General features: G+C 39.2%; 1 protein-coding gene across 1 annotated transcript; it reads left to right on the top strand.

Annotated features, from left to right (window-relative positions):
* The first annotated feature begins 1,088 nt into the window (after positions 1–1,088).
* LOC145896014 (cathepsin D-like) lies at positions 1,089–3,503 on the top strand. The gene is made up of 9 exons (XM_082984807.1): positions 1,089–1,211; positions 1,427–1,568; positions 1,623–1,746; positions 1,808–1,914; positions 1,970–2,154; positions 2,368–2,464; positions 2,604–2,777; positions 2,849–2,953; positions 3,303–3,503. Exons 1-9 carry the CDS (start codon positions 1,156–1,158, stop codon positions 3,462–3,464), a joined length of 1,152 nt encoding a protein of 383 aa, XP_082840933.1. The 5' UTR covers positions 1,089–1,155; the 3' UTR covers positions 3,465–3,503.
* The last annotated feature ends 12,596 nt before the right edge of the window (positions 3,504–16,099 follow it).

Below are 16,099 nucleotides of genomic sequence, written 5' to 3'. Positions count from 1 at the left end.
TGCAAAATAAAAATGATTCGATCAACATTCGGGTTTGGATGAATATTAAAACATTTGGCGAATCCCGGACTTACAGAATACCCGACAAATTTGAGAGATAAACATGACATTTAAATAAGCACAGAAATAATGGCGGTTGGTCAGGTATTTGATTATGATGTCACAGAGAATTGGAGCAGCAATCTGCTTACTTCCTTCATTTACGCCAAACTTCAAAATTTTCGGTTTTATGATTTCTTTTAGTGAATCAACCATGAAACAAACAACGTTTTAGCACATAAAACAGCTGTTTGATGTCTTCTTTGGTCCTGGATGCAACCTACCTTTGTTTCAGAGGTAATCCTTATGAAAAGATTTTTGTTACAGCCATTTGGTCTCCACTTTCCGTTATGGTTTCGAGCTTTACAACGGAGTCGATTGAACACCGGACAACGTTAGTCAGCCCTCCTCAGTTTCGGGGACGTTTTGTTGATGAATCATTCGTTGCCATGCAACAGGACGACGAGCAGTCGCTGCTCTCGCATCTCAGCTCTGTTGAACCAAGTCCACAATGGAGTGCGAGCAAGGTAGTAGGTTATCTTGTTTCGATGTTTTTGTTCGAAGAGAAGAGAGGGCAACCCTTTCCACAAGAGTATGCAACAAATTAACTCATTCCGACAGATATTTGCACTCGATCGCCCACTGGCGTGTTTTTCACCGTACACTGACGCTGAATCATTGATAACAAATGGCGTAAAGCGATAACAAGAGGTGGGTTACGCTAATATAGCGCAAACAATTATTCCCGTTTTTTTCTCGAACGTAACCGTGGCTTGTCGAAGAGGTGTGTTGTGGGTGAAACACAGGTGTAATACACACACTTTTACCCTCTCAACACGGTTTGCAGGGCTGTCGTGTTATCAGAATATTAAGTAAAGTTGCTTCTTCAATATCGAAACTTCTTCAAAATCGTTCGTTCTATTGTTGTAAAGGAATTCTTCGATATTGTATAGACGGAACTTCGCACAAACAACTATTGCGTGACGCCATCTTTCCGGACTCCTACCATGTCTAAACCATTCTACTCAGTTTCGCTGCTCTTCACTTTTGCAGGGTTGTCGATAGTTAGTTGCTTTCTTGTGTAAGTTTATAACAGTTTTCAACAAGATTGGAAAGATGAAGAAAAAAATTTTGATGTTATTTTTGTTGGCAACACTTTGCAGTGCTCACATGTGAGTGTGATTCATCTTGAAATCAGTTCACTATGTTTTACATGTTTACAGTTTTGACGACAGCAAAACTTATTGATCTTTTAAACTTTAAGGCATTTGTCGATCAGATTATCTTACCCAAGAAAACCATTTACTAGTGCTTGTGCAAAATGTAAAATATTTCTTGTTTGTTGTATCATTCTTATCTCGAGGTCTAATGTGTGGCATTTTTGAAGAATAAATCTTCAACGCCACGAGATTTTCAGCCAAAGTTTAATGGAAAGAAAGTCAATTGTCAACGAATTCCAGAAACGAAACGACAAACTTCTGTTTGCCTCAAAGGCCGCTGGTTCCGTGCTTCTTCAAAACTATTATAATGTAATATCTCATGTATAAAAACACAACTTAACTTACTAGAATATTCTATATTAGATGCTTTACTTGGGAGAAATTGGAATAGGAACCCCTCCACAAATATTTATCGTCCTTTTTGATACATTGAGGGAATTCGCTTGGGTGCCCGCGGTTAAATGTGACACAAACAGGGTTGCATGCTGTGAGTATAACATGGTCGACACGCTTGTGCGTTGTCTCAAAATTACAAGTTTTTTTCGCAGCCAACCATCACAAATATAACAGTGCTGACTCTTCAACATATGTTAAAATCGGAAAGAATATCTCGACGGATGACTTTACAGGAATTTGTAGTCAAGATGTGATCTCTGTAACACACTGGGTAAGTTTTTCATCATTAAAGGTAAACCATAATATTTTTTCAGGTTGGGGGTGTGAGTGTGAATCAGACCTTTGTTGAGATGATTGAAACTCCATATGGTCTTCGAGACGATTGGTTTGACGGAATAGTTGGAATGAATTTCCCACGTGGGAACTATACACCTATGTTCAATCACATGTTTCAAAAGGGGATAGTTACAAAAAATCAGTTCTCATTCTATCTTAACAGGTAAATTAGTTGCGAAATTGTGCTTGAATAATTTCAACAAAAAAAGGCGTTCGTCGCGGTCAGAAACTCGGACAAGCTATTCGTTTTAAAGGCTTTTTTTAATCATTGTATGTAATAATCCTGCTTTGGTTATTCGAATCCGAGAATTATTAATTGCATTGCAAACGACCTATTTATTTTCCTGTCCTTCCTATTGAACCTATCATAATTTAGAGATTTGTCACTACCAGATGGTGGAGAGTTATATCTGGGTGGAGTGAACCCTGCGAGATTCACTGGAAAGTTTAACTACCATAAAGTTGTTGGAAAGGTAAGTTAATTGCCCATTTGCACATCATAAAAACTAACGGAAACCCTTTTTCTCTTTTGTTACCAATCCACTCGGCGCACGCAAGCTGATATGTCTCACCATGTCTTTCAATTTGATTATAAATTATGTTGACTTTCAGAATAACTGGCAAATTTCCTTGGATGGTATAAGTGTTGGAGATAAGGCTGGTACCAAAGCTTGTGTCGGTGGTTGTCTGACAATGATTGGTTCAGGCGATAACGTTTTTGTTGGTCCTACAAGTGAAGTCGCGATGATCGCCAAGGCTGTTGGAGCTATTAGAACTTCCATGGATGTAAAGTTTAAAATAAAAATATTTGCTACGTGCGGTTTAAGAGCTTACCTAAACTATATTGTTCGTTGCAGATTCAATATGCGGTGAATTGTGGGGACAAGCATCGAATGCCGAATATAACATTCACTCTCTCCGGCATCAATTACGTTCTCACACCCGAGGAGTACGTCATAACGGTTGGTTTAAACTAGTATATTCCTAAAAAATTTTCTCTCCGTGAAAAGCGAATTTTTTTTTGGGACAATATCAATTCGATGTGCGACACTGCTGCAACAACACTGGTTTCATAAACCATGCTTTGCACTTAAACATATGAAGTATACCTTCATTCCAACCTTATATTATGGGTCCAATAAAATCTGTGACGACTAAATGCTGAAATTGTCACCATTACTATTGCATAAGTCTTTTCGATACAAGAAACTGTCAACCGCTAAAGTATTGTGTTTATCTTAGGGCGTCTTTATCTAATGTTAAATTGTGCTTACGGTATTACTAAGTAGATATTTCATTCCTTGATGACAGCTTTCGGTGAATTGCTTCTTGGGATTTTTCGGCGAAAACATCATGTCAGAAGATGGTCCATTGTGGATCTTTGGTGTCATGTTTATGAGAAATTACTACACAACTTTCGATATCGCCAACAACCGTGTTGGATTCGCAACATTGGCACCGGATTCTAAATGATCGTAATCAAGCCCAACATGAGCAGCAGTAACCACTTGAAAGCTGTGTCGTTGATATACAAATGAAAAGAAATATATAATCAAGTGTAATTAATAGATTTCCATTGCAAGTGATTTTTCTTGTTTCGCTGATTATGTGTCTGTTGTAAAATATACTTAATCAACAAACTGTAATAATCTTCTGTTCATTTGAGCATGGAGTTGACACTTTTCATTGTGTTGAGATTTTCATCAACTTTATTCCAGTAGAACAATTGCACTTACAGGAAGGTTGCCCGTTACAAAAGTTTCTTACTACCAAAAGTGATTAAACATGCATTTCTTGTCATACCCACATTCCATACCTGAATATCATTTGTTTACTGGACAGTGTACAGTAGTAAGCTATTTTACCTCAAAACTTTGGTGAGGTGAGTTCTCGCTTTTTCAGTTATCACTGCCACGTCATCCCTTTTAACGCCAGGCTTTCCAATAACTAGAAAACCTTGGACAAAACACAAAAAATATGATTAATGATCACGTGTGGTCAACAACCTGATGGCGTAATAATCATTCTGTATCAAACGACTGCATATATGTAGGCAGCATTTAATAACTCCAACCATTACTATATTGTTAGAACGCTGTTTTTCATCATAATACATTTTATATGAGGTTATGTTGAAAATACGAATATCTTTATCTGAAGCCTACCTTGTTCGTGTACGAGTGCTGTAGTATTTCCATATTGGGACGCACGCATTAATTACTGACTCAAATTAGACTTTTAAAGTCAAATGAAGAAAATATTTACAGGAGTTGGTGATAGAATGGCGCGGATTAAACAGTTGGTGTGTATTGTGTTGACTTCTTTCGATTTAAAATTATCCAGCGTAATGTTGAAGAATTCGTCCAAAATTAAATCACTTTGCCTGAGTTTTAGCTCCGCTTTCCCGCAGATTTTCGTTTCAACACTCGGTCTCCCTCTTCAACAGCGTGACGACTGATTTCCTGCTCAGCGTTCAAATATTTCCATAATCATGACGTTGCAACCATGGTTGCAAGTTGATTGACAGCTTCGTGCGCGGCGCTCCTCGCTGGCCAGTCTGGCAAATTTAATGTTGACTTCTTGACAGGATAACCCTTGTGGTTTTTATCGGTGCCCATGACATTTATATTTATTGTTTATGTTCAAGTGCTTTTGTGCAAAATTAAAATGATTCGATCAACATTCGGGTTTGGATGAATATTAAAACATTTGGCGAATCCCGGACTTACAGAATACCCGACAAATTTGAGAGATAAACATGACATTTAAATAAGCACAGAAATAATGGCGGTTGGTCAGGTATTTGATTATGATGTCACAGAGAATTGGAGCAGCAATCCGCTTACTTCCTTCATTTACGCCAAACTTCAAAATTTTCGGTTTTATGATTTCTTTTAGTGAATCAACCATCAAACAAACAACGTTTTAGCACATAAAACAGCTGTTTGATGTCTTCTTTGGTCCTGGATGCAACCTACCTTTGTTTCAGAGGTAATCCTTATAAAAAGATATTTGTTACAGCCATTTGGTCTCCACTTTCCGTTGTGGTTTCGAGCTTTACAACGGAGTCGATTGAACACCGGACAACGTTAGTCAGCCCTCCTCAGTTTTGGGGACGTTATGTTGATGAATCATTCGTTGCCATGCAACGGGACGACGAGCAGTCGCTGCTCTCGCATCTCAGCTCTGTTGAACCAACTTCAGAATGGAGAGTGAGCAAGGTAGTAGGTTGTCTTGTTTCGATGTTTTTGTTCGAAGAGAAGAGCGGGCAACCTTTCCACAAGAGTATGCCACAAATTTACTCATTCCGACAGATATTTGCACTCGATCGCCCACTGGCGTGTTTTTTACCGTACACTGACGCTGAATCATTGATAACAAATGGCGTAAGGCGATAACAAGAGGTGGGTTACGCTAATATAGCGCAAACAATTATTCCCGTTTTTTTCTCGAACGTAACCGTGGCTTGTCGAAGAGGTGTGTTGAGGGCGAAACACAGGTTTAATACACACACTTTTACCCTCTCAACACTGTGTTTATTGATAACAACAACAAGTATCACAAAATATGCGCAATCAGCAAACATTCAACAAAACGATTAAATTTTCGTGAAAGTTTAAATTAGCCGCGAACGAACCAGTTGATATTGAGTGCCAAACAGTAATTGATTGTTAGAAAAAAAAAACTTCAAACGAAAAATCTTGCTGCTGGACATTTGATGCAATGTTAACGATAGAATGTGAAATATGATGCGATTTACACAGCGAGTTTGTCCTACCAAGAATTTTACGACATATTGTTTGAAGTAAAATATAATTATCCATGATATACAAAATACACAGGGCGAAGTTTATGTACAAGGCGTGTGAGAGGGGGTCTTAGGGGGGGGGGGGGGGTGTTTTAAACTTTTTTTGGTGATATTTGAAGGTAGCAGATTATATTTTCATCTGTCGATATAGATTCTTTTGCATGAGTTGATTGCATGGAATGTTTAAAACATCATATTATCATATTTACAAGCAAACATTGATCCAGAAACAAAAAACAACAAAAAAGTCACTGGAAGCAAAGGAATGTGGACGACGAGTCCGATCCACTCATCACGTGACTCATACTATGGTACATAAAATGAAGACCCACAAAATACAACTAAAAACCAAACTAAGCAAACGGAGTGAGTACACCAACCAAAATTCACGTATTTTCGTTCTTTTGTTTGGGTCTGACGTCAAAGATGTTACTTTGTCCTACTTGTGAGATTTTTAAATGGAAAGTTGTAACTTGACATATCAATTTTATGTTGTAATTACTTTGCCATCTCAAAGTAAATAGGATTCTACACATGGAAGGTTCGCGTGACGTCAGAAACAAGACTCGGTTCTATCCATTCGATGCAAGGAATGCAAGGTTTATTTACAGATCGGTTTCTGCTTCACCCACATGTAAGTTTTCTCGGTTAGCAACCACAGCCACATTTTCCTGTTGCTCTTCCTGTGGTTGGCGTCTGAAAACGGCACGTAGGCCATCCCGGACTCTATCATAAAGCAGTTTCGGGGCGTTGGAGTAGATGAGTGGATTTATAGAGCTGTTGATGGGGAGCAGGATAATTGCTGACACAGCGTACATCACTGTCGGCATAGGGAATCCGCTGAAGTTTACAAATGCCATGATGGAAATTGGAACCCAGCAGAGAAAATCGGTAATTATCAGTCGGAGGATTTTCTTTTGCATTTCTGCCGAAACAAACAGCATTAATGGTATAATGTCTATGCAAATACGAATGTGCTTACCTTTGTTTTGTGTTGCCGCCCTTCCATCTCTTGGTCTCTCGTTCACTTGCCTGGCACTGGCAGTTGACTTCTTGTAAATCCAAATATACGTAATTGCAACGAACATGAAGGCCAGGAAGTTAAATGTAATGATGGCGATTGAATATCCCCATGCCTTGTCGTTGGTCGTTACATACAGTTTGCTGATGCAAACACTGCTGCTGCTGTAATATCTACACATAAACAATTTTGTAGCGATATAATTGAACATTTTGCGCGAATAAAAACGAACCCCAAATATCCAGAAATATCAAATAGCTCAGTGTAATTGTAATCCTCTAGAATATCCATAAAATCCATCCAGGAATTAGCATCATTCACTCGCATGAGGGCAGTGTTGAGTACTTGGGAATCGTTGGTTGTGAAGTTGTGTTGGAAAGTTACAAATCGACCCATAAAGCTGTTCATGCCTGTATACGCTGCGCTAGTGTCATTCGAAACTGGTTTTATCACCAACATTAACGACAATTTCTTACTAGAGAAGTCGACTGCAACATTATCAAAAAACGGATTCTCATTCATCCAAGCTTTGGTTTCGAACAAATGTTGAAGTTGAGTTGTGAGTGGAATAAAAGCAATTGTAAACGAGAATGCCCACGAGAGGATAATGGAAAGGATGACAGTTTTTAATTCCGGTTTTAAGGATGCATCGAGTGGCTAAAACAAAACAGAACATTCACGTGTTTTCACTAAAAACAATAAGTTTGCAAGCTCGGTGGTTATGTCAAAAGGGACGGGGAATGTAGTTGTCAGTTCGAATCCCATATCGGACTAGAAATTGTTTCCTCTTTCTCTACTCTGTAGTTCCCAAATTGGGCAAAACTGTGTCATTTTAACAATATTAGTTTTACTTTCGTTTCTCATGTCAGGCTTAGAATCTAGCGATGTCTGTGAGAGTGATAAAATAGGTTTCGGGAGATTTCCAAAGAGAAAGTTGTCATAAAATTTTGGCCGTCACCGGTTCAATGAAGTTGGTAAAACATGATTTGTCAAAATACAATTGCCTCACTTACGTTTTTCACAACATACAGTCGGAATATGGTCAACAGAACCATTGTAAACACTGATGTTTCGCTTGAAAGCAAAACCAATACCCCCATTGTGGTGCAACTTCCGCTTGATCTCCAAATAAGGTCATTGGCACAATAATTTCCAGAGTATCTGACACCAGCGGCTCCCAGCATGATCAGATAAACTCCCATGAGTAGATCGGAAACGGATAGATTCAAAACGAGCAGATGGTTTGTGCGAAATGCAGCAGATTGTGATTGTGTCGTCGCCAAAGTTTTGCCTTCCATCACCATGACAACCTCAAAAGAAATTGGAGGAATATAACACGTGTTCTTATTGTGCAAAATATATTCTTGTATTGGAATTGGAAAGCATCAGGCAATAGCACGTACAAATTAAGACTGGCTCTTGGGTAATGCAACCGTGGTCATATAATGAACGCGCCTAATCACATTCCTGTGCAATTAACGTTGGAATGTTTACAGGGTGCGAAATCATACGATACAGGGTACGAAAAATGTCACACTTCAATGATCAAAACTCCCCAACAAGATTATAATAATGTAACACTTAAATTACATTTGAAATATATGTCGCGGTTTGCGCGTGCGATTTGAACGTCGAAGGTTCAAAGGTCCATACTCCGGTAGTACCGGAAGAGTAGCTCTCTCTGGAACTACTACCTCGGGCTCTACGTGAATTACATCATCGGGCTCATCATGATCTGAAACATGATCATCAACCGGTGTTTCAGTAATGTTACTCGGGTGGAGACGACACCTGGTACTCATCTGGTTCACCGCCAGGCTCCTCGTCTTCTGTGGAAGTGTATCGTGGACGGAGTTGTTCCACATGTCTCCGCCACACTGCACCATTTGGATACACGCGAACATCAACACTGCGTAATCCATGACGTTTAACGACAGTTGCAGGCACCCATCGTGCTTGACGTCGATCTTTTGTACCGAAATGCAAAGTATAGCATGGAGACTTGGTACGAAATATTCTTGCGATTTTTCCGAGCTTCTTCGGCCTTCAAAGCAAGTCTCGTTTGCAGACCTTGCGCCACGTGTACAGGCGATGGCAAGAGTATGTCCAACTTTGTGCGGTTTTCACGACTGTTTAACAATTCACCTGGTGAATAGCTGTTCGTCGTAAGAGTTCTTCTGTACTGCATTAGGAACTCTTGTAAAGCATGTTTTGGTGGTTTTGAACACTTCTTCAATGACTGTTTAAAAGTTTGAACAAGTCTTTCTGCCGCACCATTCGTTGTAGGATGATAAGGGGCACCACTTAGGTGCACGATTCCTCTGGAGTTGCAGAATTCTTGGAATTCTTCTGAACGAAATGTTGGTGCATCATCCGTCACTATGGTGTGAGGATATCCAAAATGCGCAAAATCCATTTCCAACAAGTCGATAGTGGCTTTTGCAGTAATTGGCTGAGTGGGGTGAACCACAGGATACTTCGAATAGCTGTCAATCAAGACCAACCAATTATGACCCATAAAGTTGATTGCGTGGTCCATATGAATTCTGCTCCACGGCTTCTCTGGGACTACCCAGGGATGAAGAGCGCACTTCTGGCCAACATTCTGATGTGTTGCACAGGACTCACATTTTCGACATAAATCAACAATGTCGCTGTCAATGTTCGGCCAATTTACCACGGTTCGTGCCAGCTGCTTGATTTTCTGCATACCGAAGTGTCCTTGGTGAAGTAACCCCAGAACCTTAGGTCGCAGTACCTCAGGAATGACGACGCGAGAACCGTACAACAAACACCCGTGACAAGAACTGAGTGATTGCAAAAACTTCTGAAATGGTTTAAGAGCCAAGTCTGTAATACTTCTGGGCCAACCATCCTTAGTGTATCGCATAATCGTCGATAACACACGATCTTTTGCAGACTCTCTTTTCAGAGCCCATGAATCCGCTGGTTTTACTTGAAGACTAATCGACCGAATCGTGCAAACTGTATTCACGTCATGACACCTCTCTTCCTCGTCAAAAGCACTGTCCGGCGCAGCTGGTAATCGACTCAAAACATCGGCGTTTTGGTGTTCCGTTGTTTTGCGATACTCAATTTTGTACTCAAATTGGTTGAGGAATAAAGCCCATCGAGCCAATCGATTTGCTGCCAAGCTTGGCACGGCTTTATTCGGACCAAAAAGACTCAGCAATGGTTTGTGATCCGTCACCAGTATAAACTTCCGACCGAACAAATATTGGTAGAACTTTTTCAGTGCAAAAATAATAGCCAGGGCCTCATTTTGAATCTGGCTGTAGTTTCTTTGACTCTCGGTAAGCGTTTTTGAAGCATTTGCAATAGGACGCTCGCTACCGTCTGGGTACCGGTGAAACAGGACAGCTCCAATGCCGACATTTGAAGCGTCACAAGATAGACCAACATGAAGCTTGGGGTCGAAGTGAGCTAAAACATTATTGCTTGAAAGGAGCTTCTTCAGTTGGTTGAAGGCCTCCTGTTCTTCAGTTCCCCAACTCCAATGTCTTCCTTTTCTGATTAATTGATGAACAGGCTCAGTAATCTTCGAAAATTTGGCCCTTGGGTAATGCAACCGTGGTTATATAGGGAATGCGGCTAATCACATTCCTGTGCAATTAACGTTGGAATGTTTACAGGGTGCGAAATCATACGATACAGGGTACGAAAAATGTCACACTTCAATGATCACAACACAAGACAAAACAAACTTAGTTTAATTTACCAAATTTCCGACAATGGCGAGCATCCCCATTATCCACACAATGGCTTTCAGAAATGGGTTTGCAATCAACTCGTATCGTGATGAAAATATGTTTTCGTTGATCACTTTTGTATTTGTTGGACACTCGTCTGACCAATCAGAGCAGTCGCCGACTCCATTGAATTTCTATATGGAGTAAATTAAAGAAAACTTTGTAGTTAAGTTGCTCATATTGGCGTTTGTAAACAACATAATGCTAAATTACTGTTTTGTATGTAATTGGTGAACAACGGATCTATGGAAATTTGACAAAAAGTATGTAGGCTTACTGCAATATGCGTATGTAGTTTTGTGTACGTGGAAGGCGTGTGACGCGCTAATTGACCAGAAAGCTGGCGACAAAAATAAGAATTAATTGGTAAACCGGCAGTTCTCATCTGGCGGCAAACGTTAAGATGTGCTTGTGTGGTTAGGTGTAAAGAACTTGATTTGTGCAGTGGGTCGCACTTTATTCTTTGATATTCGTCCTTTTGATATTGGGCGCTTCTACAGTTTCATTCATATAGACGTCATTTTATTTAATTATGAATGTATCCGAATCTGTAGTTCAGCTCCCAACTTGTGTTTGACGGTGAGTCGTTAGTGCAGGGTGAACTAAGTGTTTACCATAGTTGGGGTTGGGAAATTAAGCGCTAAAAAACAGAGAAAATATTTTTCTTCATCGGTCCTAAAACTTCCATACCCGCCCTCCCAATAACTTTAGTCCGAATTCGGGATCGCTGAATTAATTTTAGTCACAACAGTTATATGCACGGAATCAAAACATCTTTGCCACAGGATGTTAAACTGCACATGTTGTTAACATGTGTTTACCTTCTCCAACGTAATGGTGGGAAACAAAATTGAAATTTTGTAAACGAATTTTGTGAACGAATTTTGTGAACAAAATTCTTGACGACGACTGGCCACATGATGGGGGTAGAGGGCCATACTTGAAATTAGAAGCGTTACGCAAACGTGCTGTAACATATTATGGAATAAAAATGCTAGGTTATACAGGTGTCAAATGAGCTATTTAAATCAACACTATCGGATAAATTGGACAATGTTGGTCCAAACGTGAGATAATGGGGCCGGGGTTAAGGATTGTTCCTAAATCAGAAATCTTTTTCAACTAATTTATCAAACTAATCTGTTGGAACATGTCATACGAATTAATCCAAAACAAACTAGATTTTCATCCACTATCACACGAAACAAACGCTGTGCGAAATATGTGTGAGTAGGGCATATGTTGAAGCAAAACGTTTCTTAATTTAAAGTTGAAACGCCTTAGTAAGTATAACTTACGTCTATATATACTGTGATAACTGATTTTATCTATTCAAAAATGCAAAAAGTTGCACAAAAACATCATGAACATAGCATGAATTAAAATTTGTTTTCGAAACAAAATTCGATTACAAATGCCTTTGATCCGTTAATCACTGTGTTGTATAGAGTGGGAAACAAAATTTGTTTTCGAAACAAAATTCGTTTATAAATGCATTTAAACCGTTAATCACTGTGTTGTACATAGTGGGAAACAAAATTTGTTTTTGAAACAAAATTCGATTACAAATGCCGTTGATCCATTAATCACTGTGTTGTAATACCATTAGTCCGACACAAATATGTTGTTCATAGTGGAAACAGAATCTGTAATTTGTGTGTGAAGTTCAAAGTCACTTGATTTAAAAATGTCAAAAAATTTTTCGACCACCATCGCAGGCGGTCTCTCAAAATCAATTATTTCCGCCGAACCTTAGCCACCATAGTCTCAAACATGCGTTTTCGTTCGCGAATACAAAACTAAAAGACATACGCCAATTTGGTTTTCACTGCTCGTTTTGTACTGGCATCTAGTATTTGTGTGCAAAATTTCAAGTCGCTTGATACAAAAATGTTTAAATTGCAGGCGGGCAACTGTCAATTTGAGTTAATTTCGCCGATCCTTGGCCACCATAGTGTCAAACATGCGTTTTCGTTCGCGAATAAAAAACTAAAGGACATAGGCAAATTTGGTTTTTATTGTTCGTTTTGCACTGGCATCTAGTATTTGTGTGCAAAATTTCAAGTCGCTTGACATAAAAATGTTCAAATTGCAGGCGGGCAACTGTCAATTTGAGTTAATTTCGCCGATCCTTGGCCACCATAGTGTCAAACATGCGTTTTCGGTCGCGAATAAAAAACTATAGGACATAGGCCAATTTGGTTTTTAGTGTTCGTTTTACACTGGCATCTAGTATTTGTGTACAAAATTTCAAGTCGCTTGATATAAAAATGTTCAAATTGCAGGCGGGCAACTGTCAATTTGAGTAAATTTCGCCGAACCTTAGCCACCATAGTGTCAAACATGCGTTTTCGGTCGCGAATAAAAAACTAAAAGACATAGGCCAATTTGGTTTTTATTGTTCGTTTTGCACTGGCATCTAGTATTTGTGTGCAAAATTTCAAGTCGCTTGATATAAAAATGTTCAAATTACAAGCGGGCAACTGTCAATTTGAGTTAAATTCGACGAACCTTAGCCACCATAGAGTCAAACATGCGTTTTCGGTCGCGAATAAAAAGCTAAAGGACATAGGCCAATTTGGTTTTCACTGCTCGTTTTGTACTGGCATCTAGTATTTGTGTGCAAAATTTCAAGTCGCTTGATATAAAAATGTTCAAATTGCAGGCGGGCAACTGTCAATTTGAGTTAATTTCGCCGATCCTTAGCCACCATGGTGTGAAACATGCGTTTTCCTTCGCGAATAAAAAACTAAAGGACATAGGCCAATTTGGTTTTCACTGCTCGTTTTGTACTGGCATCTAGTATTTGTGTGCAAAATTTCAAGTCGCTTGATACAGAAATGTTCAAATTGCAGGCGGGCAACTGTCAATTTGAGTTAATTTCGCCGATCCTTAGCCACCATAGTGTCAAACATGCGTTTTCGGTCGCGAATAAAAAGCTAAAGGACATAGGCCAATTTGGTTTTCACTGCTCGTTTTGCACTGGCATCTAGTATTTATGTGCAAAATTTCAAGTCGCTTGATATAAAAATGTTCAAATTACAAGCGGGCAACTGTCAATTTGAGTTAAATTCGACGAACATTAGTCACCATAGAGTCAAACATGCGTTTTCGGTCGCGAATAAAAAGCTAAAGGACATAGGCCAATTTGGTTTTCACTGCTCGTTTTGCACTGGCATCTAGTATTTATGTGCAAAATTTCAAGTCGCTTGATATAAAAATGTTCAAATTGCAGGCGGGCAACTGTCAATTTGAGTTAATTTCGCCGATCCTTGGCAACCATAGTGCCAAACATGCGTTTTCGGTCGCGAATAAAAAACTAAAGGATATAGGCCAATTTGGTTTGCTCTGCTCGTTTTGTACTGGCATCTAGTATTTGTGTGCAAAATTTCAAGTCGCTTGATATAAAAATGTTCAAATTGCAGGCGGGCAACTGTCAATCTGTGTTAATTTCGACGAACCTTAGCAACCATAGTGTCAAACATGCGTTTTCGGTCGCGAATATAAAACTAAAAGACATAGGCCAATTTGGTTTTTCTTGTTCGTTTTGCACTGGCATCTAGTATTTGTGTTCAAAATTTCAAGTCGCTTGATATAAAAATGTTCAAATTGCAAGCGGGCAACTGTCAATTTGAGTTAATTTCGCCGAACCTTAGCCACCATAGCGTCATACATGCGTTTTCGGTCGCGAATATAAAACTAAAGGACATAGGCCAATTTGGTTTTCACTGCTCGTTTTGCACTGGCATCTAGTATTTGTGTGCAAAATTTCAAGTCGCTTGACATAAAAATGTTCACATTGCAGGCGGGCAACTGTCAATTTGAGTTAATTTCGCCGATCCTTGGCCACCATAGTGTCAAACATGCGTTTTCGGTCGCGAATAAAAAACTATAGGACATAGGCCAATTTGGTTTTGATTGTTCGTTTTGCACTGGCATCTAGTATTTGTGTACAAAATTTCAAGTCGCTTGATATAAAAATGTTCAAATTGCAGGCGGGCAACTGTCAATTTGAGTAAATTTCGCCGAACCTTAGCCACCATAGTGTCAAACATGCGTTTTCGGTCGCGAATAAAAAACTAAAAGACATAGGCCAATTTGGTTTTGATTGTTCGTTTTGCACTGGCATCTAGTATTTGTGTGCAAAATTTCAAGTCGCTTGATATAAAAATGTTCAAATTACAAGCGGGCAACTGTCAATTTGAGTTAAATTCGACGATCCTTAGCCACCATAGAGTCAAACATGCGTTTTCGGTCGCGAATAAAAAGCTAAAGGACATAGGCCAATTTGGTTTTCACTGCTCGTTTTGCACTGGCATCTAGTATTTATGTGCAAAATTTCAAGTCGCTTGACATAAAAATGTTCAAATTGCAGGCGGGCAACTCTCAATTTGAGTTAATTTCGCCGATCCTTGGCAACCATAGTGCCAAACATGCGTTTTCGGTCGCGAATAAAAAACTAAAGGATATAGGCCAATTTGGTTTGCTCTGCTCGTTTTGTACTGGCATCTAGTATTTGTGTGCAAAATTTCAAGTCGCTTGATATAAAAATGTTCAAATTACAAGCGGGCAACTGTCAATTTGAGTTAAATTCGACGAACCTTAGCCACCATAGAGTCAAACATGCGTTTTCGGTCGCGAATAAAAAGCTAAAGGACATAGGCCAATTTGGTTTTCACTGCTCGTTTTGCACTGGCATCTAGTATTTGTGTTGAAAATTTCAAGTCGCTTGATATAAAAATGTTCAAATTACAAGCGGGCAACTGTCAATTTGAGTTAAATTCGACGAACCTTAGTCACCATAGAGTCAAACATGCGTTTTCGGTCGCGAATAAAAAGCTAAAGGACATACGCCAATTTGGTTTTCACTGCTCGTTTTGCACTGGCATCTAGTATTTATGTGCAAAATTTCAAGTCGCTTGATATAAAAATGTTCAAATTGCAGGCGGGCAACTATCAATTTGAGTTAATTTCGCCGATCCTTGGCAACCATAGTGCCAAACATGCGTTTTCGGTCGCGAATAAAAAACTAAAGGATATAGGCCAATTTGGTTTGCTCTGCTCGTTTTGTTCTGGCATCTAGTATTTGTGTGCAAAATTTCAAGTCGCTTGATATAGAAATGTTCAAATTGCAGGCGGGCAACTGTCAATCTGTGTTAATTTCGACGAACCTTAGCAACCATAGTGTCAAACATGCGTTTTCGGTCGCGAATATAAAACTAAAAGACATAGGCCAATTTGGTTTTTCTTGTTCGTTTTGCACTGGCATCTAGTATTTGTGTTCAAAATTTCAAGTCGCTTGATATAAAAATGTTCAAATTGCAAGCGGGCAACTGTCAATTTGAGTAAATTTCGACGAACCTTAGCCACCATAGTGTCAAACATGCGTTTTCGGTAGCGAATAAAAAACTAAAAGACATAGGCCAATTTGGTTTTTATTGTTCGTTTTGCACTGGCATCTAGTATTTGTGTGCAAAATTTCAAGTCGCTTGATATAAAAATGTTCAAA

This window comes from Ascidia mentula, chromosome 3, assembly GCF_947561715.1.
Source record: "Ascidia mentula chromosome 3, kaAscMent1.1, whole genome shotgun sequence".
Taxonomy (NCBI): Eukaryota; Metazoa; Chordata; class Ascidiacea; order Phlebobranchia; family Ascidiidae; genus Ascidia; species Ascidia mentula.
Note: the sequence above shows the minus strand (reverse complement) of the source record. Positions and strands in the feature narration are given on the sequence as shown.